We start from the raw sequence: 25,527 nt of genomic DNA on the forward strand, positions 1-25,527 counted from the left end.
AGAACCTAATACTAAAATTCTGAACGCATTTATTTGGAGCCCATAACTTTAAGCTGAATTTATTTCCAAACTTATGTGCCATTCAGCCTCAGCTTGAATTTTGGATCCCACAATCCTGCCTAATACAATATCCCCCTCAGCCCTAACAGCAGCAGCATTTGTGCAGAGAACCAAAGTAAACAGGTGAAGAGAACACCTGGTCTGCAGCCCACTTTCCTCAACCATAATAGTACTTTCTGAACTGCCAGTTTTGCAGGCATTATAATGTAATTGATTTTTCCGTTATATGGGGGAACTTGCTTCCTCAGAATTTGATTCACACAGCTATTGACATTTTGCAATTCTTTTTGCAAGACAAAAAAAGCACTAAGAAAATGGAATCAATCTTTAGTTTTTGTTTAAAGATTTTTTACTAACATTTCAAACAGCGAGGAAAAAAGGTTCAAAGTGTTTGACATCTCTATCTTGATAGACATCTGCAAATAGAAGCCTAAGAGCAAGCTCTTCTACTTAAAGCATCTCCTGGTTAAAATAGGTAATACACAAATCAAACAAAGCTTCACCATTTCAGAACTGTGGTGTAACTTTAAAAAGATAGTGGTGGCAATGCCTTCTGCACGCCAATCACAATTTTTGACCAATGAGGTGTTTGCTAACTCTTGGAACTCCACTGCGTGTTACATATGTGTGTGTGATCATCAAGTCTGGGAATAGGAGGAGCACCAGCTCCTGAAGGCCTGAGCTGTTTTGAACCCCCTCAATATCCAGTGTTGAGGGGATGGAGCAGTGCAGAGTGGAGTGTGGCACAGCTACAGTAAGCAGCTCCTTCTCCTCTTTTTCTGGAGGGGAAGGAGGGCGGAAGCAGCCTCCCGCCAGTGGCAGTGCCAGGAGGCGGAGAGGGTTGAGTCGCTGGCCACTGAAGCCATGCGACCACAGCGTTTGGCTCCACCCCAGCTCCTCTCAACGTCCTGACATCAAGCATGCAACGTTAGGATATTATGTGCAACACTGGTGCCCCCCCCCCATTACCCTTGCAAGCTGGCGCCTCTGGGTTGGTGCTTTTGAACTTGTTCATAATTTTTAAGTAAGTCCATAAGTTTTTAAGCAAGTCCATAACTTTTCTGGAGTTAGCAGTAACCAGTGAGGCTCTAAACTTGCTGATAGCACCAAAGCATTCAGGGTGATAAAAACAAAAAGGATTTGTGCTCCAAAAACATCCCTGCATGAATGGGTATTGAAATGGCAAATGTTACTCAGCGTAAGCAAGTGTAAACTGATGCACATTGGGGCAAGAAAGCCAAACTTCATATATACATTAATGGGATCTGAAGTGACAGTGACTGACCAGGAGAGAAATCTTGAAGTCATGGTTGATAGCTCAATGCACATGAGAATAGGAGTAGGCTGCCCATGTTTTCACTGGTATTTCACATGCCTCTAAGAATATCTGTTTCATATAGAAACTGCACCCAAATGCTGCTATGCATACAACTGTTCTTAAATTACTTGTTACAGTTACTAATAGACTGCTATATGTGGTGTAAAGAAGGCAATGTATACAAATATATAAAATCTGTTTATTACGAATGTTGTAAAAATCATGTTGTTATGTTTGGCATGTATTTTGGCAAAGAGAAAATATTAACACCCAAACATAAACATCACAGATTGACAACACCATGTAAAAAACACCATTCACCATTCTAGCCAGGAAAGAAAAAAGGCTACTTATCAGAAGTGGATTGCCAGGTGGTGTAGAGCTGCTACTCTAGCTTCCTGGCAGGTTCCTCATCATCATGGTAAAAAGTGACAGCAGGGGTGCCACAGAGTTCTATCCTGGGCCCATGGTTGTTCAAAATTTGATCAATAGTGATCAATGTATCATTCAACTACTGATGGAATGCTCAACACTGAAAATTTCCTTTGAATTCAAAATTGTGTAAGTCATGAAATCTACAAAGTGTGCAATTTACTGCAAAAGCAGTATTTGTTTCAGGTCTAACTTTTTTAAACATTAAATACATGTCTTAAATGCCTTAACTTTTACTATTTTGCACTTCGCTCGGTATAAACTTTTGTAGCAATGTGTCGTTAATTAAAGCATTTCAAACCATGAATTAAAGCTTAATCACTCTGTTCTGCAATGCACACATATGCTTAATTTGCTGTGAAAACTTCAATAGATGAATATATGTCCTCTAGAAATAGCTCAATATTCAGCAATGGTTCAGAATGCTTGACTGATTATGATTCCACATGAGCGGATTAAAATAGCAATAGAAGGCAAAGTATAGTCAGAGTTTTAAATGCAGAAACAGATACAAAAGTCCTTAAAGAAGTCTAGTAAGGAATAAAAAATGCCACAAACATACCATAGCATAACACCTTCCAGTATTCCAATGGCAAACAAATTGTACAGGACAGTGACTATGGAGGAATGAAATCCCTTGTGGTTATAATCAACTCAATCAATATGCTAGAGAAGTGCCTATGAGCAATTCTAAGAGCTTCACTGGCTAACTATAACTGAATGAGAACACATGAACATACAGAAATTCAGAGGGAGAGAATAATCCCAGACTCTGTCTACGACCCCATATATATGGCGCTGGCAGAAGCAACTACCAAACATCATGACCCTATGATAATGGCCTCCAGGAAACCCTTGAAACAGAAAATGACCATAAGAATTTCTGTTTGATATCAGGAGCAGAGAGTGCCTTTGTGCTCCAATCCTGCTTGTGGGTTTCCACAAGCATCTGGTTGGCCACTGTGAAAACTGGATTATTATTTTAGAATTATTAGATGGGTCATTGGCCTGATCCAGCAGGCTCTCCTCACATTCTTAAGATCCACTTTAAGTTCTTAAAGTGTGAAGCATTGATTAGATAAAAGGGAGTTCAGATTATTTTAGAATATTGGGAGAAACTCTGCTCTCAGATGTTGGAGTAGAAAAATAACAGCATTTCCTTCCAAATGGCCACACAGAAGCATATTTATACAATAAAGCTGGGAAGCAAGAGCTCATAATTGGCTTATCTCTTCAATAGCAGAGATGACTGGGTAGCTTTTCTAGCTCTAATGCTAAACAATGTATGTCATTAAGCAAATGAACAGAAATAAAACGGAATATTTCAGCAAATAACTAACATGCTAAGGATGTTTTGTAATCTCTTCCTAAGATACTAGACAGCATCTACCCATCTATTATATTTATATTCCATTCACAGTGGCAAACAACAAATTTTAAAACAGTAAAATTATCATAAAAACATTTCCAATACAGGTGCAGACAAGGAAATATCTCAGCTTAAAAGGCTTGTTGAAAAAGGGCCTGAATCAATGGATTCAAGTTACCAGAAAAGCAATTCTGATTAAACATTAGGAAGAATTTTCAGGTGGTAAGAGCTATTTGACAATGGAACAGACTCCCTTGGAAGGTAGTGGATTGTCCTCCATTGGAGGTTTTTAAGCAGAGACTGGATGGTCATCTATCATGTATGATCTAGTTGCAATTCCTGCATTGCAGGAGTTTGGAGTAATGACCTTCAGGGTCCCTTCCAACTCTACAATTCTATGATTCTACATTAGAGATAAATATTGTTTTTAGGAAGAGCTTTCATACCCTTTTTCTATTTTTCTCAGCTAAAACCTTTCTATTAATTATTAATGATCCTCACTTTGTGTTCTGCTCCTGGAAACCATCGGAGGTGAGCTAGGGGAAATTTGTCATATGGAAAGTCATCCAGCCAAGAAGGCATGATAAAGCTATCCTCAAACTCTGTAAGCTGTGTTGGGGCGAGGGGAGTAGGGGGTTGAGAGAAATAAAGCAGACATAGATACAAATAATCTTTTGATGAAATAATTGCATTGAGATGACTAGAGCAAATCATTGTTGCAACTGGTCGCTTAAGAGACTATTTTTTTTTTTAAGTTTACACTTCTAGAAACTTACTAAACAGCTATCTGATTTCTTTCTTCATATGACCTTATCTTGAAACCACAATCTGTACCAATTTTTCTATGGAAGTTTTTCAAATAAGGGGACTTAAGGATCCAAATTGGTGGGAGGTGCATGCACTTATGTATTAGCGTATTTGCTATTAAAATACATGGTTATTTATTGCTTGGTGTAGCTTTCAAACTAATCCATATTCTAAATGATATTCTAGGAACTCTTTATGTAGTGTGAAATGCATAACTATTTAATATGTGTTACTTCTGTTTACATTATCAGGTCCTTGTACTACTATCTTATTAGTTTGCCTCTAGGGAGTAATATATTTAGAAGGCTTGGGAGAGCTGTATTATCCCTCTTACAAAAAATAAAATAGAAGACAGTGTCAGAATACAAGGCTTCAATGTTGGAGTCAAACAAAACTACTTATACAGGCTACATCCATAGCAGAAACATACAAAAGACAGATACAGAGGCAAACCACAACCAGGTTTTAGTATATTGGGCTTTGATGTGAGAAACACAAGTTGCATATTTATTCTAAGCTGGTTGACTTTGGGCATGTCTCAATCTCTCAGACCAATCCAGGGTGATCCAACACATGGCACATGGGGCACATTTGGAAGCCCCAAGGCAGGGAGCAGGAAGCAGCTCTTGGGTAGTAGTGATGGCAGCATTGGGAAGGAGGCATGAGGACTCTAATGGGGTCCTAGAGCCCTCTCATCTCCTTCCCAAAGCCTTGTTAGTTCTTCCCCAGCTTTGGAAAGGAGGCGGGAGGACTCTAGGACCCTGTCAGAGCTCTCACACCTCCTTCCCCAAAGCCAGGAAAGTGCTTGCCAGACTGAGAAAAAATGCCAGGAAGGAGGGAGTGGAGGGGGTCTAGATGATAGCCGCACCAAAGTCCCCAAATCGGCAGAGACATGGCAATGCTGCTGCTGCTCAGTTAGGGGAAATCCTCATTCTCTCCTGTGCATGCAGATCAAGGGCCTGGCTGGGGCCTGGAGAAGGGGAATCGGTGGGATGGGGAGGAGCAACAGAGTAGTGGATCTTGGCAGTGCAAAAAAAACCCTGCCAAGCAAGAGGAAATTCGGGCTCCTGATTTTAGATTGGTGAGGGGGAGATTTTAAAAATCCCCACCTCATCCAACACACACACACACACACACACACACACACACACACACACATCAATAAGGAAAGGAGAGCTGTTATCTGCCTCTTCCCCACACCCCCTCCAGGTAGAGAGATAGTCCGAACTGCATGGGAGGGATGGGGTGGGGTGGCAACAGTTTGGGGGGTCACTTTGACTCCTGTTCTGTGTACTTGGATCTTTTCCAGGTAGGATTTCAGGGGTCAGATTCTCTCCCACTCACACTCACACACACACACCAATCCCAGGATCTCCCACATTTCTGTGCTTTGCATCCATCAATCTGTCAGGTACTCACCCTGAGTTTACCTGAGACTGGGAGTAAGTCTCATCGAACACCAAGTAAGTATCACAGAATTGTGCAGCAACTGTGCCTATCTGTCAACCTTGGAGGAAAAGTGTAAACCAAATATAATCCATCAGCAAATGAAGTAAGAATATAATACATAGGCTGGGTTCTCAAGGTGCAGGGGGGACCTGCCTATGAAACTGTAATCAGAGACTGCCTATATGATTTCTGGTGACTGGGTGTGTGTGACTGTATTGTTCCAAGAGAAAGAATGCAAATGTCCCCCAAATTTATACATAACCTAAGTGACTTCCCTGTTTCAGAAGTGTGCTCGGTGGTTAATATTTTTGTGAGGCTTCTTTTACCTTCTGCAGGATACCTCCTGTAGGGAGGGTCTCATAAGCATATTATAGACTCAAATAGCCCTTATTTTCAAGCACAATTTGACCAAGCATCATGTATCAGGGATCCCAAGAACACTTCTACAGTAGTACCAAGATCCGCTACAGTTGGATAAGAGATCCAAGGGTCCCACAGTTTGGACTACACATTTTCAAATTTTGTTATTTCTCAGTATAATCAAGCTCTATCACCCAGTATCAAATTTCAGACTATTAAGGTGAAAACACATCTGAATAACTAAGGAACTGTTGTTCCAGTATGGCACCATCACAGAATGTAAAAATTAACATGCTTAACTGTAACATGAATACAGTGGTACCTCGGGTTAAGTATTTAATTCGTTCCGGAGGTCCGTACTTAACCTGAAACTGTTCTTAACCTGAAGCACCACTTACCTAATGGGGCCTCCTGCTGCTGCCACACCGCCGGAGCACGATTTCTGTTCTCAATCTGAAGCAAAGTTCTTAACCTGAAGTACTATTTCTGGGTTAGCGGAGTAAGTAACCTGAAGCGTATGTAACCTGAGGTACCACTGTAGTGGAATATTCTGCAACTGGAATATTATAGAATTAGTTGAGGAAAATGTGTATATATTGTTTCACTTAAAGAAGTGCAGGCAAATATACACAAAAGTTATTGTAAAAGTGATGCTATTCATGACCTGAACACTGAAAGAGGCAAATATGTAGCCAGCTCACTTCCTACCAAACCTATATATTGATTATAGAATTGCCCTGCCAAATATTGTATCTGTCCTACATTCCATTTACTGCTTGTTCCCCTTGGCTCAGAAGCATAATTAAGGTGTCAGGGTCTGAATGATACAAATTAAATTCCCTTTCAGGGTCAAATCCTATTACTCCATGAATCTTGGTGAATCATAGAAGTGAAGATGCAGACTCCTGTGCTAAATTAGGAATGGACAATTTGTTCAGTACCAAAGGCTAAGTAGGAAGTAGATCATGAGCCACACTAAATTTGCATATTTTAATTGCATGTTATTAACATATTATGGACAGCATTTTCATGAACCTGTAAGAAATTAAAATGAGTTGACAGATACCACTAGCTCTGCCACTTTCTTATTATGTAACTGATACTTTCAAAGGTTAAGTGTGAGAGAGCCAGTGAGATAGATGATCTTAGAAATCTTGAGTAGGGCGGCGGGGCGTGAATTTAGTATCTACTTGCTTCTTTACATTCCCAAACCATTTAGTAACTTGGAGTTCTTCCTTCCCGATTTCTGCTCATCTGCAAAAGGGCAGCAAAAATTCAAAACAAAACTACTCATGTACACTATGCTAAAAACAATAAGATTTAAAGATTCTAATAGGAATCTATAGGTTAATTTAAAAAATAACTGGGTGTGGAAGGAAAAGCCTTAAGTGTTTGCTCAACTTACTGTGCTCTTGATATCTTCTCTGCACCAAACCTACTTAAATATACTTCTGATTCCAGTGTTCGTTTTATGGCCCTCCTGCTGCTTCAGCCTCTTAATTGCTAAGGCCTGCAGCTAGAGCCCTATATGATTCAGCACCAGGGCGCTGTCCAAAGAGCCGGCTTTGGCGCTAAGCTAGCAACTCATACTGTCCAAAGCTTCCAAATCTAGAAGTCATTTCTGATTAGGGTCCAAGGAGTACGATACTCTTTCCTTGCCAGCTTAGCTGTCAAAAGGCATTCTGACTAGCAACTTCCAAAATTGCTCTGGTTTTTCTGCTTCTAATTTGATTTGCCCAGCATCATAATTCCTTTTGTTGCACACGTATTTTCAACTTTCACAGAATGTGCCAGTCTTAATTACATGTACATCAGCAACAAATTAGTTATTTATTGCAATATATGCAAGTCATCCTGTTTCAGCTGAAACCCAAACACTGAGCCTTTGGTAGAGGCATGTTTAAATCTGCAAGACTGAACCCAATACACTAAACTATACTACACTGATTTTCAGCTGGGGGCATTTTGGCTTCTTCGATGCCACAACTGTTCACTGTGCTTTGGCACCAGTCCTCATTCCTATGGGGTTTTCAAAACTCTGCACATATGAGCCTTGCTGAAGGGGCAACTGGGAATCTTGTCAATTCTCCCAGGGAGCTGGCAAGAAAAGACTAAGCCAGACTGTTTGGCTCTTTGGTCAGTTGGCCTTCTATGCATAATGAAAACATATGCCAAGAAAGGTAATGAAGATGATGCTTGAGGTTCTCTTTAATGCCTATGCCAAACACAGTTTATGAGGGCTAAATTATGTACTTAGTAATACAAACAAAGGTGTCCGAAATGTAATCAGCATAACACTAAGTTATGGTTTGAGACAAATTCCAGTAACTTTTGTAGATATATTTGCAAGGCTATTGAGATAATTTTTAACTGACTTCCACTATAAGCCTAGTGGAAGTCGGTTTTAGAGGATTAACTTTACAAAATAATTGTACAATTTCACCTGTACTCACAATCACTCGCAAATTGTCCCATCTATAGATTAAGTGTTATTTTCCTTAATCTAAAACTAGAATATTTAATCAAAGCACTACACAGTGATGTGGAATACACACACATACAAACACACACACACACACACACACACACACACACACACACACACACCCCTTTTATATATTTTGGCCACAAAGCAGCTCACGAAGTAAAATACAATGCAAAACTGCACAACAAATCAAATTTAAATCAAAGAAGTAAATGAATAAACACAATTTCAAAAGCTAACCAGATTTGAAACCAGTTGCCAGGATCATAATAAAAGACTCAGAGAGCAGACAAAAGGCTCAGTGGAACAGAAACACTTTTAAGGTCTTCCCAAAAGCTTCCAGAGTTTAAACATCACAAGAAAGACACTCTACAATGAGGAAAGGACCACAGAGACTGCCATACTAACCAGTCCACCATCATAAATTCAGCAGTTAACCTTAGAAAATACCACTCTTTCTCTCATACTGTCTCACCATCTGCAATATAGGGGTGATAATACTGACCTGCTTTGCAAATTCATTAAGATTTCAACAAACTAATATATAACAAGCTAATATAAATATTCAACAAGCTTTGCATACTCTATAGAGTTCTGCATAAATTTTAAACAATGTCAGATTGTGCCCCAGTCACTTTAGATTTTTTAAAAAAGGTAAATGATACCATAAATTTCACCTAGAAACTGACTGGGAGTTAATGAAACTCCTTTAAAGCAAGTATAAATACAGGCTCTGTGACCTGCACCAGTAAATAACTGGGCAACCAAATTCTAAAACACCTTGAAATCTCTGCTCTTCAGTGGCAACACAGCAAAGAACACTACAGTGATCCAATCTGAAATGAACAGAGCACAGAAAACAGTGACTAGTGTCCAGCATTTCCTAGGAGAATTGCAGGAAGTTTTCCAGCCAAAGCTAGGAAAAAGGATTCTCATCCATATATGCCAACTGCGCTTCTAGAAGTACTGCCAACTAGCTGACCTGATTCTTGAGGAAGACAGTGATTCTGTCCAAAAAAAAGGTCCACTTACTCCAATAAACCTGTCACCAACATCTTGATCTGTGGGCTAAAAAGCACCCTAATCACTGGACAATTTTGGACATTTTTCTACATAACCATTTTCCTGTATGAGTAACCATTGCAACAAGCTGAATCATGACATCTGGGCAGTACAGGTGAGGTATGATTGAGAGGTGGAAGATTATTTCTGTCCTTGACCTTGCTGCCAGCAAGGAAGCAAAATGAGCTGCCAACCGTATTTATTTAGATTGGAAATTTTCATCCCCCACCCTGCCAAGGGCAGAGAAAGACTTTGCATTTCCATCTTCTTAATGAACATTTACCAATCCTATTTTGTTATTCTTTCCTAATGGCTTTCTTAAGATGAATATAAATCTAATTCAAGAGTTGCAGAAAGGCACTGTCAGTGAGCAAACATTCATAACTATTAGACGAAATTAAATAATTGAAGTTCAAAATAACAACCCCTCCATTTCAAGAAGACATTCGAATTCCAATCCACAGCTGCAATCTGCACTGGTCCCATCAAGAAGGATAATTCAATTCCATAAAATGTATTTTTGGGGGAGCACTTAGTTCCCAGAGGGTGATGCTTGGGGAGTGGTTTTAAGTCCTGTGAAGCCTTCAATGTAGAGTTCTCCAGGGCTCTATTTTATCCCCTGTGCTATTTAAAATCTACATGAAACCACTGGGTGGGGTCATCCAGAGTTTTGGAGTATACTGTTAGCAATATGCTGATGACACGCAACTTTATTTCTCCTTTACATCTGCAAGTGAGGCAATGGATGTGCTGGACCAATGTCTTGCCTCGGTAATGGACTGGATAAGAGCCAACAAACTGAAGCTCAATTCAGCTAAGACTGAGGCACTGCTAACGGTCAGTTCCTCAGACCGGATGGCTGGGAGGTTGCCTGCTCTGTATAGGGTTACACTCCCTTTGAAGGAGCAGGTACATAGTTTGGGGATACTCCTGGATCCGCTGCTGTCACTTGAGGCTCAGGTGGCATTGGTGGCTTGGAGTGCCTTCCATCAGCTTCGGCTGGTGGCCCAGCTATGCCCTATCTGGACAAGGATAGCCTAACTTTACCAGCATCTTCGTAACCGCAACTCCCTCATAGCTGCTGAGGTTCTCTCATAAATTCCGCAAAAACAAATTAGAGATGAGCTTGCAGTCTCTCCAAATCTGGGAGAGTTGTGTACAGCTATTAACCAAATGAAAAACAACAAAGCCAGTGGACCTAATGGGATACCTGCCGAAGTCTTCAAAGTGGACGGAATTGAACTTACACAACTTCACAAGCTCATCAAAAAAATCTGGGAGATGAGATCCCAGCAGACGTTAAAAGGTAAAGGTCACAGTTAAGTCCAGTCGCAGACGACTCTGGGGTTGCGGCGCTCATCTCGCTTTACAGGCCAAGGGTGCCGGCATTTGTCCGCAGACAGTTTTTCCGGGTCATGTGGCCAGCATGACTAAGCCGCTTCTGGTGAAACCAGAGCAGCGCATGGAAACGCCATTTACCTTCCTGCCAGAGCGATACTTATTTTTCTACTTGCACTTTTGGCGTGCTTTCAAACTGCTTGGTTGGCAGGAGCTAGGACCAAGCAACAGGAGCTCACTCGGTCACGGGGATTCAAACCGCCAACCTTCTGATCGGAAAGCCCAAGAGGCTCAGTGGTTTAGACCACAGCACCACCTGCGTCCCTAAAGGTAAATTATCAATCTCTTTAAAAAAGGTGATAGAACAAATTGCAACAACTATCAAGGCATTTCTTTATTAGCTGCAGCCAGCAAAATCCTTGCAAGGATTTTAGCAAACTGTCTCCTAACTATATCCGAGAAATCATATATCGAACAGATGAAAAGCTCTTTAACTTGAGTAGGCTGAAAGCAAAGAGTAAGGTGACCATAACCTCCATCATAGAGCTTTAATATGCTGATGACATAGTGTCTGAGCACTCAGAGGATATCCTTCAAACCATCCTAAATATCTTTGCAGAAGCTTACAAAAAGCTCAACATCCAAAAAACCAAAGTGCTGTACCAATAAGCACAAAACAAACCCTCTGCAGAGCCACAAATCCAATTTAATGGTGTAACACTGGAAAATGTTGATCACTTTTCCTACCTGGGCAGTCATCTTTCCACAAGGGACAACACTGATGCTGAAATCCAGCATCACCTGAGCTCTGCAAGTGAAGCTTTCTCCCAACTGAAGTACAGAGTGTTTGAGGATAGGAACATTCACAGGGAAACCAAAATGCTTGTTTACAAAGCCACTGTACTACCAACTTTACTTGCGAAACGTGGACCACTTATAAACACCATCTCCAACGCCCCGAAAGATTCCATCAACAGTGTCTCTGAAAAATTTTACATATCACTTGGGAAGACAAGCGAACTAATGTCTGTACTAGAAGAAGCAAAGATCACCAGTGTCAAAGCAATGATTCTTCAACGTCAACTTTGTTGGACTGGTCATGTGCGAATGCCTGATCATCATCTTCCAAAGCAACTACTCTATTCCGAACTTAAAAATGGAAAGCATATTGCGTGGTCAACAAAAGAGGTTTAAAGACTCTCTTAAGGCAAATATTAAAAAATGTAGTGTAAACACCGACAACTGGTAAACACTGGCCTGCAAGGCTTCCAGTTGGAGAACAGCCTTTACCAAAGGTGTCATGGACTGAAGACACACAAACTCAGGACAAAAGGGAGAAACGTTCTAAGAGGAAGGCACATTTGGCAAACCCTCACCGTGATCAACTCCCACCCAGAAACCTATGTCCCCACTGTGGAAGGGTGTGTGGATCCAGAATTGGCCTCCACAGTTACCCACAAAGACACCACTAAGACCTTGTTCATGGAAGACAATCTTACTTGGCTATGAGTGATCACCAAAGAAGAAAAGAAGAAGGAGCCTAACTTTTGTTGTTTATGCTCTGGGAACCTCTAGGCTGGATTATTGTAATACGTTATATGCAAGGCTACCTCTGAAGATGGTTTAAAAGCTTCAGCTGGTCAGAATTCTGCAGCCAAGTTGCTCACTGGGGCAAGACGGTTTGAGCATCTTACATCCACCCTGCCCTGACTGCACTGGCTGCCAATTAGCTTCCGGGCCCAATTCAAAGTGTGGTTTTGACCAACAAATCTTTAAATGGCTCAGGACCGAAATAGCTCAAGGATCACCTCTCTCCATATAAACTAACCCAGACTCATGCGTTCATCCTCTGAGGACTTTCTTCACATGCCTCCTCCTCATGACGTCCAGAGGGCGGCAACAGGAGAGTGGGTCTTTTCTGCAGTGGCTCCCCATTTGTGGAATATTCTCCCCAGGGAAGTTTGTCTGGCGCCTTCATTATATATATATTTTATATAAAATTTTTATTGGGTTTTTACATTTTATAAAGACACACACACACAAAAAGACAAAGACAACACATATACAATTTCATACCCTTACTTTCTTTACCCTCTTTCCCTGACTTCCCCCCACCCCCTCTTCATACATCCCAATTCCGATAATTAGTTCAGCAAGTTCTTATCTATAATCTTAAACATATTATTATTATTTTTAAAACTTAGCTCTTTTTACTTGTCCACATTTAATTTATCCAGTTCTCTTATAAACATTAAATCCTTTTTCTAAGGTCGACCTAACTTCCCTTCCACGAATTTCTCCCTTTATTATATTAATTATAGGTCACAATGGCCAAATACAAAAATCATAAAATTTTGAAATTCTATTCTCCCCTCCCTCCCTATCCCGGTTTCCATCCCTTCCCAAGCAAATGTCCACAAAAACAGTTCCTAGCCCGGATTCCTCACATCCGAGGCCTTCAATTCTCTGTCAGTCTCTCTCTGCCGATTTTGTTGGTAATCCTTTTTGTTGGTCCTCAGGTCTCGAAGGAGTTCTGTCACAGTCACATCAAATTTTCTTCCATCCAAAATGTTTAAAAGCAATTGCTGCAAAAGGTCAGCTGCTCTCCCATACTCAAAGAGGAAGTCCCGATCATGTTTCTTTATTCTTTAAATTCCAGTATTCCAAGTACTCCAGGGACTTCCTTCCTCATCTTTCTCATCTTTCGCAGATTTGTAATCCAAAGATCTTCTTCTTTATTTTCTGACGATATAGGCTTCTGGTTGGTATTTTCCACCTGTACTTTCTCCACTCCTTCTTTCCTCTCCTCCAATTCCAAAGATGTCTCTTCTGGTTCAGCTGCAGATTTTTTATCAGTCGAATCCTTTATGCATTCAGCAGAGTTGTTTGTTTTAGAATTCAAGGTCATAAGTTCTTTGTTCATAGCCGTACTCTGCTCTTGCAAGATTCCCACGAGAAAAAACATTTTTTCTATCTCTGCCAGTAATTTTCCCTCTGCAGCCATTGTAATGTCTCTAGTTCCCCCTAGGGGGATTCCAATTGCTTAATAGTCCTTTTCCAACAATCCGTTACTTTGTTGTTTATTACTACTTTGTTTCCAACCACCTCAATTCAAATGTAACACCTTTAGTTCAGAGAGTTATTAAATAGCAAAGTTCTTGACTTTAACCGCCCGTTTGACAGCTCCTTTGACAGCTGTCAAACTCCTTATTCTTTTTCCTCCGGCACACACACAGGACGCTCCCGGGTTTGGGGGGAGGGGTTACACAAAAACTTCCAAAATTCCTCCCTTTCTCTCCAGCACAAAGACTTCTTCTGTCAAATTCATGGAAATATCTTTTATCTAGCACCAAAAAGACAATAATCTCTCCACCTTAGTTCTCCAATCCTTGCTTTAGATCGTTTGTAGGTAGGGGGGTGCGGACTTCCCTTTAGCACATCCCCCGGTCGTGCCGAATTCAAAGGTAAAAATTTTAAAGTCCAAATTCCATTCTACTCACGGGTTGTTTGTTTTCCAGTCCAAATTTTGGGGGAAAAGTCAGCGTTCTCCGGCCATGGCTTGCGGCTTCGCTCCACTGAAGTAGCGGTCTACTCACAGCACCACGCCGCTCTCCGTACCCTCTCCGTAGCCTTTAAAAAGGCTCTTCGTGGGTCGGGGAAGGCGCTTAAAGGTGCCCGCCGAGTCACCAAGTCCGCAGGCTTCCGCGCCTGTGGTTTCTAAGGGTCCCCGCGTCGCCGGCGCGGTAAGACCCGTCTTCAGCAGAGCCGATTCCCTCCGGAGCTCGGAGGGAATCCGCCATTAACCGATCGCGCTAACCCGGAAGTCCTGGCTCCTTCATTATATACCTTTAGGTGCCAGGAGAAAACATTCCTCTTCAGGCAGGCTTTGGTTGATTAATAGTCCACAGACTTTAAAATATGTTTGTGGGGGATATTGGTTTGCTGTTTGTGTTCTAACAATTTATTTGTGCTTTTACTTTGTATTTTATTTTGTGAACTGCCCTAAGATCTTGTGATGAAGGGCAGTATATAAATCAAATCAAATTAATAAAGAGAGTTATTTCATACTGGAAAGTAGTTTTCTAACCTTTTTATGCATCTTGTTTTTTTTATTTGTACAGTGGTACCTTGGTTTATGAACTTAATCCGTTCCATAAGTCTGTTTTTAAACCAAAGCGTTCTTAAACCAAGGCATGCTTTCCCATAGTGGGGGATTCAATTTACCAATGAAACACACTCAACAGGAAGCGGAACATGTTCTGCTTCCAAGGCAAAGTTCACAAACCAAAACACCTACTTCTGGGTTTGCAGCGTTCTTAATCCAAGTTGTTCATAAACTAAGCTGTTCTTAAACCAAGGTACCACTGTACTGTGCAAGATTTCAGGAAAACTGGCTACAATTTCTCATCTTTATCTGGTGAAGAGCATATATTTTAATGTTCATTGATATTGCTCCTATTACTATCATTATTTTTTTTTTAATAATTCCCTGGTTCATGATTATTTGCAGAAATGTTTCCTTGCAATTATATCTGAATGGAGTCCACACAGTATTTATCAATTGCTACAGATAAATATTTAAAGTATTATATCCTACAAAATTGCATTTGACCTTATTTCTCACCCTTTCATATTCTGGGCATGCCTTAGTCTCTTCTGCAGCAAATACTTTGTGCTTCTATAATTTGGATTATGATTATATTTCCATATCTATCTTGTACAAATGACAAAATGGTCTACAAAACACAAATGCATGAGAGATAAAAAATAAGTGTCTCTTCACATAGGAGCAATAGTTACTAGAGCACTCATTTATTTCAAAATTACACAACAGGCAGCACTAGTGCTTCTACAACTACTAATCAAAGTGTTTAATAATAATAATAATAATAATAATAATAATTTTTATTTATACCCCACCCTCCCCAGCCAAGAGAATGACTGTGAAGAAGGGGGGTGGGGACATATTATTTTTGGTATAAGCAACTGTGAAACAAATTGGTAGCAGGCATTTATTCTAATGATATCAAAAAGGGAAAGTTTTTTCCTTAATATTTTGCTGCAATAGTGTTAGTATAGGGTTACCAAATGTCCCCGTTTCCCAGGGACAGTCTCCGGATTTGCAAATCTGTCCCCAGACAAATTCAGTCCCTGGAATGTCCCCGGATTTCATTAAATGTCCCCGGGAAACGTGACACCCTGCTCTCCTGGAGTAATATGCAGCTGGGGTGGGAAGGCAGGCAGAGGCAGAGGTGGGTGGGGAACCTTGCCCGGCAGAGAAACCGTGTGCCCTGCGCCCCTCCTGGGCAATGGCGCACCGCCCACCTGTGACTCCTGAGCCTCCCCCGATTTCCTGCCCCCTTCGTTTTGAGAGATTGCAGATGGGCGGCCGTTGCCCAGGAGAGTCTCAAGGGGTACAGTTTCTCTGCTGGGCAATGTGCAAAGCTCTTCTTTCGAACGCTGTGAAACTCTCAAAACGAAGGGGTAAGGGGGCAGGAGATCAGGGGAGGCTCGAGAGTCATGGGTGGGTGGTTCGCAGTTGCCCAGGAGGAGCGCAAGAGGTGTGGTTTCTCTGCTGGGCAAGGTGCAGAGGGGTGAGATGACTTTGATCCCTTCAGCCAACTGGAGCGGCGGTGGAGCTGACGCAATGCTGAGCAGCTGAGCGTGAGAGAGCGTGAATGAGAGTGTTTCCCCGATGGCCAGGAACTGCAGAAGTCAAATTGGAGCAGGGAAGCCTTACGTTCTTTTAAGTTGAGGCTGCTTGAGTTGAGGTACCTCCATTGCAGGGGGTTGGCCTAGATGCCCCTCAGAGGTCCTTTCCAAATCTGTGATTTTGTGAACATCCCACAGTCGTATTCTCAAACTCTGCTTCCAACTCCACCCCCCAGGTTTCTCTCTTCTCCGGACTTCTCAAGACAGCAAAATAGCTGAAGTATAGATGTAATTAGGGATAATAAAGCATGTAACTTTTTTTTTAAAAGTGTCCCCAGATTCATTGAAAAAAATCTGGTAGCCATATGTTAAGTAAGGTAAAGGTACCCCTGCCCGTATGGGCCAGTCGTGTCCGACTCTAGGGTCGTGCGCCAGCGCTGTCCGAAGACACTTCCGGGTCACGTGGCCAGCAAGACGAAGCTGCTCTGGCGAGCCAGCACCAGCGCAGCACACGGAAACGCTGTTACCTTCCTGCTATAAAGCGGTACCTATTTATCTATTTGCACTTAGGGGTGCTTTCGAATGCTAGGTGGGCAGGAGCTGGGACCGGAAGACAGGAGCTCACCCCGGCCGCGGGGATTCGAACTGCCGACCATGCGATCGGCAAGCCCTAGACACTGAGGTTTTACCCACAGCACCACCAGCATCCATATGTTAGTAAGCCACAAAATACCTAGGAAAATTAATAGCAATATTATTATTTATATAGAACTACAATATACATGGGACTTCACATGCGAACAATGCACAAAACATAGGCTTGAACCTCAAAGAGCTTGCAGCTTAAGTTTTCACAGATGTGGAGGCAAGGGGACAAAGTCCTCAAGAGGCAGCAGTCTCTCAAGGGCCATCCAAACTGTATCCTTTCACAGGGATTGCCCTGGTTGCCAGGTGGGTACTTGTAATGTGGAATGGTAGCTTCCAGTGAACATACAGATCTGGGACTGCTCTGCTTCTGACAGCAAGCTAGTGCCTAAGTACTGGCAAAGTTAAACCACAAGTTAGGCTACTATATAATACTCATTTATAATTCATTCTATTTTTTTATAAAAAAATATATATCGCTAGTCATAAAAAATATCAGAGTAGATTGCAATAGTTATACATAAAAGCATTCAATAAAAAAATTGTTTAACTATTATAGAAAAATGTATTTTTAATTGCCTGAATAAGCCTGTCAGAATATAAAGGTTTTCAGCAGACGTCTGTTAAAAGTGTGGCCATTGACAGAGGCAATCTCCCACCATTTTGTAACTTGAATGAACATGGAAAAGCCTTATCACAACATGTTTAAACAAAAGGTTTTTGTTAACTGAACACTTCTGATAACTATGGCAGCAAGCAAACAACTATGGATGATATTGAACTATTTAGACATGCAACCATCATTAACATTCATATCATGTACTGAAGGTTTTCTTCATCTTCTTAATGCTAAATTACTATCCACATTGTAGTATATGATTAGTTGTGACAAAGAAAACCTGACAACTCAAGGCCGCCCATCATAATTCAGAACATTATTCTATCCAACTTGAAATTTTGCTCGCCCTCTCCCTCAGAATCAAAATGTTGGTGAAGCCTGAAAAATGTGCAATACTGTACAACTATTTCAGCTAAAGATATTTAACCTACCTTGTCTTTCTGTCTTGCATTCATGAGTTAACAATGCTCCCGCCATACTATAAATACTGAAAATTATGTAAAGTATGACTAAACAAACAGAATAGCAGCTAATGCTGTGCTTACCTGTGTAACTAGTGGCTCCAACAGTCTCTCCACAGTAAGGGTCCTGATTTCCAAACTTTTGGGATCCCATTTTAATATGATAGGTGAAGTTGCAGAAGTCATGCTCCCTAGAGCAAGAAAATAATAAATCAGTCAATTATGATTCTAAACCTGTGTATATAGTTGCATATCACTAAGAACTTAAATCAAGACTCAAACTAGAAAGGGGTTACATTTACTAATTATGTATAGGAACAACAACAACAGAGATGGTTTACATTCCCCATAAGAGTTATTTCTGATTTGAATCAGTAAGACAACATTTCTACATTGGGGTCTTTTTAGCCAAAGATTCTTATTTAAAAATAAAATAAAAATCCCGTAAGACACTGAGAAGATGCTATCTCCTAGTTTCCTAAAAGTCTGATGACAATGTTAGCAACTTAAATTATTGTTGACTTAGGGCTGGTTCCAGTGAATACAAACTCATTTTCCATTCCGTAGCTATAATTAACAAACTTTTTGTGAAAAAATACATCAAAAATTTACATTTATGGAAGCATTTTTGAAGTTGATGTGTAGCATAGTAAATATGTGTTGAATAAAAAAATTAGCAATTTCAACTGCTCTTTCAGTTTACAATATATTCTACTATCTTTCTTTGGGTCATCTTTGCAGCCATTCTGATTACTGTACTCTGTTGGAGTCTTGAGTGGCTGTATCCAAATCTAGCCTAGAGGCCAGAGGGTGTCCAAATAGAAACAGAAATCTGGCGCTAAGTGAAGTATGCATCCAGCTGAAGGTCAAGTCCCTATACAAAGTTTAACCAGTCCAGAAGCATCATGCTATTGCATATGCCTGTTTCTATCTGTGTATGAAGAAGATTCAGCATAGAAGATCTATGGCAACTTCATCAGGCTTGGTCTCCTATCTAGGCCACAAAGTTCATAATTTAATATCCAGAGTCCCTTGGCAAGCCTTTTTATGTAGGCCACTTTTTCCATTTGTATCAGTGAGGATGATAGACATAGCCAGAAGTATGTAGCTTAGTTTTACCATTAAATTCATCTCTTAAGTACAGTGGTGCCCCACAAGATGAATGCCTCGCAAGACGGAAAACTCGCTAGACAAAAGAGTTTTCCGTTTTGGAGGTGCTTCGCAAAACGAATTTCCTATGGGCTTGCTTCGCAAGATGAAAATGTCTTGCGAGTTCCTGCGGGGTTTTTTCCCTTTCCCCCCCTTTTTCTAAGCCGCTAAGCCGCTTATCCGCTTATCCGCTAAGCCGATAAGCCGCTAAAAGCTGCTAAAAGCCGCTAAACCGCTAATAGCGCTAATCCGCTAAGCCGTCAATGGGCTTGCTTCGCAAGACGAAAAAACCGCTAGACGAAGAGACTCGCGGAACGGATTCTTTTCGTCTTGCGAGACACCACTGTACAATTTGACCCATCTAGACCACACTGGTTCAGATAAACCCATCCAAAGAAAAGGTCCTGTTCAGATGTTTAACAATAATCCATGATTTGTTATTATGAAAATAAGTCTACACAAGTGCCGTGGTTTGATACTTAGGTTTTCTAACTATCCGCTTTTAAAAGCAAGCACAGTTCCCTGAATTAAGACATAATGGGAAACTGCAGTTAGTTCAAAAATAGATCATAGAATTTCAGGGCTGGAAGGGACCACAAGGGTCATCTAGTCCAACTCCTTGCAGTGCAGGAATCCTTTGCCCAGTGTGGTGGTCAAACCCATGAGCCTGCGATTAAGAGTCTCATGCTCTACCAACAGAGCTGTAGGCTGGCTGCTTTTGACCTTCTACTCATATACACAGAAGGGGAGGGGAGGAGAGCAAGACGAAGGCTTATGCAGCTTCATTTTTGTAACAACAATCATGGTGTCTTATGTCTGAACAGACATATCCTGTAAACCGCTTTGTGATCCTCAGATGAAGGTTGGTATATAAATTTAATAAATAATAATAATAAAGTTAGAGGGACCCCTGACTGTTAGGTCCAGTCGTGGATGACTCTGGGGTTGCGGCGCTCATCTCGCTCTATAGGCCGAGGGAGCCGGCGTTTGTCCGCAGACAGCTTCCAGGTCATGTGGCCAGTATGACTAAGCTGCTTCTGGCGAACCAGAGCAGCGCATGGAAACGCTGTTTACCTTCCCACTGGAGCGGTACCTATTTATCTACTTGCACTGCGTGTTTTCAAATTGCTAGGTTGGTAGGAGCAGGGACCAAGCAATGGGAGCTCACCCTGTCGCGGGGATTCAAACTGCCGACCTTCCAGTCAGCAAGCTCTGTAGTTTAACCCATAGCGCCACTTGCGTCCCATAAATAATAATAATAGATAGGACCAAAAAATTCTGCCAGTTCTCTGCAGTCTTTTACCTAGCATAAAATCCTTTCTAAGTACTATAAAATGCTACATAGCTACCTCATATAAAGGATTATAAATATTAGAAAACAACTTTGCATACCCTAGGGGTGTGCTGTCTAACCTAAAGACAAACAACTAAAGAGGTTAATCAATTTGTATTCAACCAAATAATGAATCCTATTACGGATATCACAGTAATGTATGGAAACAGATACAACTAGAACTTAGTTACAAATATGAAGGAGATTGGGGGGCAGAGAGAAAGATAGGGAAAAAAGGAAACAAAAATATGTGGGGAGGATTGTGGGATTGTTGAAGAGACAAGCAGGGGTAACAGAAATGAAGGTAGAAATTTAGAGAAAAGAAAGGCAGCAAGCATCAAGAAACATATCAAGAAAACACACATTGCTTGTAAGCACCTCTCATTATTCACTGACAAGCAGTGCAACCCCCCAAGAGATGACAGAGGGGGCCCAAGCTGTCTTTTAGCCACAGAAAAAAATTGGTGCAACTCTGGCAGATATTTCCAATGGATGTTTTGCACCACTAAACTTCATGGTTTTGACATACTTTTGTTACATCCTTTTAAGTTTTATAACCTTTCAAATGATTTCTATACAGTAGTACCTCGGGTTAAGAATTTAATTCGTTCTGGAGGTCTGTTCTTAACCTGAAACTGTTCTTAACCTGAGGTATCACTTTAGCTAATGGGGCCTCCCGCTGCCGCCGCTGCCGCCGCCCCGCCGCCATGTGATTTCTGTTCTCATCCTGAAGCAAAGTTCTTAACCCAAGGTACTATTTCTGGGTTAGCGGAGTCTGTAACCTGAAGCGTCTGTAACCTGAAGCGTCTGTAACCCAAGGTACCACTGTAATGTTAATAGAAGAACAGAAATAACACTGTGGCTGGGGAGGCCCAGCCAGATGGGCGGGGTATAAATAATAAATTATTATTATTATTATTATTATTATTATTATTATTATTATTATTATTACTGACCTGCAGACTTACTTTGGTGCAGGCACATGCCAAGAAACAAGTGACTGCCACACTTTAGCTTTAAATAATAAACACACATGACACACATACACGGGGGCGGGGGGCGGGGGGCGGGATCACTGGCAACCAAGGACCAGTTTTGGTCAACCTGAAAACAGACGGACTTAACAATAGTGTTTTTCAGATGTTACCATAAAGGTTATGTAGAAAATAGATAATTTGAGATTGCACAAGAGATAAAACCTAGCAACATAATCACAGTTTAGGAATAAAATAAAAAAAGGGCAAGTGTGCAAAGCTGCAGTACACTAGCCCTGGGCAGGAATGACGTCTACAAATGGCATATGTGTCACACATAACTCACACTGACTTTGCTAGCATTTTACTTCTACAGCTTGGACTACAAACTATTCTTAAATCTAAAAATTATTAAATCAATGCCTGTGCAGTCATAGTTAAGATTTGTAGTTGTGTTTATTCCACTACCCGGAACAAAGAGGGGGAACTCTAAACTACAGATTAAGCATATGGACTGGAAACATTTGTCCTGAAAAAATGGAAATCCAGCATTTCTTCTCTTTTATCAAGAAGGATTCATACAACATGGTGGAGGAAGCAATGTTTACCTATCTTGCTTGGGCTAGGCAGCCCAAAACACACTGAAAACTGCTTACATATGTATGCATGTATGTCATATGTTTTCAGTAGGAAAAACTAATGAGAGACTGCAACAATCATGTTAGCTAGCTGCATCAGGGGTCCTAAAATATATAACAAAGCCCTTTGCCTGTAGAGAAAACAAACAAAATACACACACACAAACACACACACACACACACAATATTGGACTGTATAATTGATGTATTAAGATATGTAAAATAGATAGATAAATAAATAAATAGGGGGAGACTCAATATTGGGAAATCTGGCAAGAGATGGAAAAGGAACTTGAGTACTGTAATTGTGCATTTACTTACCACAAAGGGGGGGGGGAATATTATATCCCTGATTTTCTAATAGCTTATTCTTCATTCAGTCATTTTCATAATACTGTTCAACCAACTGAACTACTTCACAATTCAGAGGACAACACTTTTGAATAAATGCCTAGAGCTTTCTCCCTAGTGGTGTCAGAAAAGTACTCAAATGCTTTTGAAGAAATCGCCTGTGAAGTTCTTCATGCAATCCATTTGATATAGAAGGGGTCTATTACACTTCTCCAAATACGCTCTCCATAATCCCTGAGAGTAAAAGGAATGCATATCACAACCAGCAATATTGGCTCTGCAATTCAAGCATAGCTAGCAGAATGGATTCCAATAGAAGATTGAATTTCCTCCAGTAATTACAGTATCAGGCCCCATTAACTTGAATTTGGCCACTGCCTCTCATTCAGAAAGGCATCTAATCTTCATTCAAATGCAGAAAATGGTGTAGATCCACCTTACCTTCCTCTGCTGGACTCTATCCCAGTGCTAATATAGTCACTGTCACTGTAAAGAATTTATAATCCCAATACAATATTTAACTGAGCAGCTGCAGGATGAAGTAATAATTTTTTAGTTTTGTGAATTAACAGAATAATATATGTGATGAATACAGGGAGAAGAAAATCATGAAGAGATTCATTACTTTTACAGCAATTGCCCTCGTCCCACAAATGATCTTGAACCCTCAAGATTTCCAGGTACAGACAATTATAATGACATACATGACCTAATGAGCAAACCATGTTGGTTAAATAAATAAAATGCTCTGACGCATCTGAAGAAGTATCTGGTATCTGAAGAAGTGTGCATGCACATGAAAGCTTATACCCAGAACAAACTTAGTTGGTCTCTAAGGTGCTACTTGACGTTTGGGTTTTTTAAATTTATTTTGACAGTGGTAGACCAACACGGCTACCTACCTGAAGATGGGAAATACTGTTATCGAAGGGAAGAGCTAATGGCAAGTATGAGCCCTAGAGGAAAAGGGAGCGATGCCTCATCTGATTCTCTCAGAGGACTTTGGAGTTCAAAACATGAAATCAAGAATGCATGGGGTGTGTTACCCACCTCTGTTAGATCACGCTAAACAATTCTGGACAGTCATTACTACTAAATTGAAAAAAATAATCTCCTTTGACTGCAGCTAACCTTCCCATTTAGATTGCAATTAATCCTTTAATTTCCTCAAAGAACAAGATAACTTGACATTAATTAGAATTTTACAAAATTTATGAGTAAACAGGTACTCATGATTTAATGAACACTTCGCTGCATAGGCAGCCATGCTATTGATGAGAAAGCAGCAAACAAATATCTTAAACAGAAACAGCCTTGTTTCTTTTAAACCAGTGTTCAGAATGGTGGAGTCAGACTGAGAAAACCTATACAGTGGTACCTCTGGTTATGTACTTAATTCATTCCGGAGGTCCATCCTTAACCTGAAACCATTCTTCACCTGAGGTACCACTTTAGCTAATGGGGCCTCCCGCTTCCGCCGCACCACCGCCATGCAATTTCTGTTCTCATCCTGAAGTAAAGTTCTTAACCCAAGGTACTACTTCTGGGTACTACTTCTGTAACCCGAAGTGTTTGTAACCTGAGGTGCTTGTAACCCAAGGTACCACTGTATTCAATTTTTTCCTCATCAGTTAGCTTATTAGGTAATGTTGGACCAGTCACTCACTCTCAGTCTAACTTATTTCAGAGGGTTCTTGTGAGAATAAAATGGGATAAACTAATGAATGTCCTTCATCCCCTGAAAGAAATGTAGAAGTGAAAATATGATCCAATCACAATGGGGGGCACTCAACTGATGCAGAAATGTCTTAATGGACTGGCTGCTTAATGTGAAAACATGTTTAAAAGCTACCTTCCCCAACTTTTCCATGATAGTTGAGTTTTTTATATCTCCCTCACTACCACCCTTGAACCAAAAACAAACAAACAAACAAAACCCCAATCCTTTTAAAGAAATTCCAAGATCAAAACCTGATCCCTGTGAATGGTCACCAGGAGTGTTTTCTATTATTAGAAGGCAATGACAACCAGCTTAATAGTATATGGGAGAAGTGAGAAACAGTGACAGATGAAAAAACAAAATGGGACTCAGGTCTATCAGAGGAGCTACATTCACAGGTTAGAAAACAGATGCACAGCATTTGGCCTGAATTTCTAACAATTTAGCAAATCCTATCATCAGTTGTAGCTTCCGATTTTCTATATTGCACATACATGTTAACGCTTCCACTTAGGTGAATGTTATCCTAGGCATGCTACTCCACACAGGACACTACCTCTCCACTGTATACTGTTAGCAGTGAAATTTTTGAGGATCTCGCTCTTTCAAACTCTGTTTACAAGAGAACCAGTGTTTTCAGTCGATTTTTCATATCGATCTTGTCAAGAGGCCTGCAAAAGTAAAATCCGAAGGTAACCAAATATCTCAAGAGTAATAACGAACCTGTGCTGTTACGAGTTGTGAGTGGCCTGGAGGTGGATGCACTGAAGTTTGTTCTTTTTTGCCTCACAGGCAGGTAGGATAGAGGGAAAAACCTGTCTCACTCTAATAATACTTTTCCTTTGCCACTGAGCTTCTAAAAAAAAATAAAAATGGGTGGTATTCAACAGCTTCACTCAGACCCATTGAAATGAATGGACCTAACTTAGTCATGTTCATAACTTTCAATGGGACTACTCTGAGTAAAACTTAGTTGAATACACACCACATTCCCACTTTCAAAATTAAGTGTGGACTTAATTCCCTATCTCTAACTTTGGCCATAAATCACAGTTCATGTTTTTGGAGAGGGTAGGGAGACAGAGAAGACCGGAGTGTCACTAGCATTTTGAAATTGCTGCAGCTAGAAACCAGAGCACTTGCTGAGCGGAGCAGGCATTGCATGCTAATGGTTAACATCCAACCAAAAAACCTAGAGCCATTCACTTAATGTCTTTAAAGTGGCCATGGGGAGACAATCACTGTCACTGCACAGTTGGTCTACTAAGCTTGGTAGGAGGAACTGGCAGGAGAGAATGAGGAAGT

At 40.8% G+C, this 25,527-nt stretch overlaps 1 protein-coding gene across 3 annotated transcripts in view; it reads right to left on the reverse strand.

The window, feature by feature from the left end:
* Positions 1 to 25,527, reverse strand: part of CTNNA2 (catenin alpha 2) — a 536,832-nt gene that overhangs the window by 462,360 nt on the left and 48,945 nt on the right. For all 3 annotated transcript variants that reach the window (XM_081876762.1, XM_081876760.1, XM_081876761.1), the window contains exon 2: positions 18,142 to 18,248. In XM_081876762.1, the coding sequence (XP_081732888.1) occupies positions 18,142 to 18,243 (102 nt within the window). In that variant the 5' untranslated portion in view covers positions 18,244 to 18,248. The remainder of the gene's footprint in view (positions 1 to 18,141; positions 18,249 to 25,527) is intronic.

Source organism: Podarcis erhardii, assembly GCF_964252035.2.
Source record: "Podarcis erhardii genome assembly, chromosome: 9".
Lineage (NCBI taxonomy): Eukaryota > Metazoa > Chordata > Lepidosauria > Squamata > Lacertidae > Podarcis > Podarcis erhardii.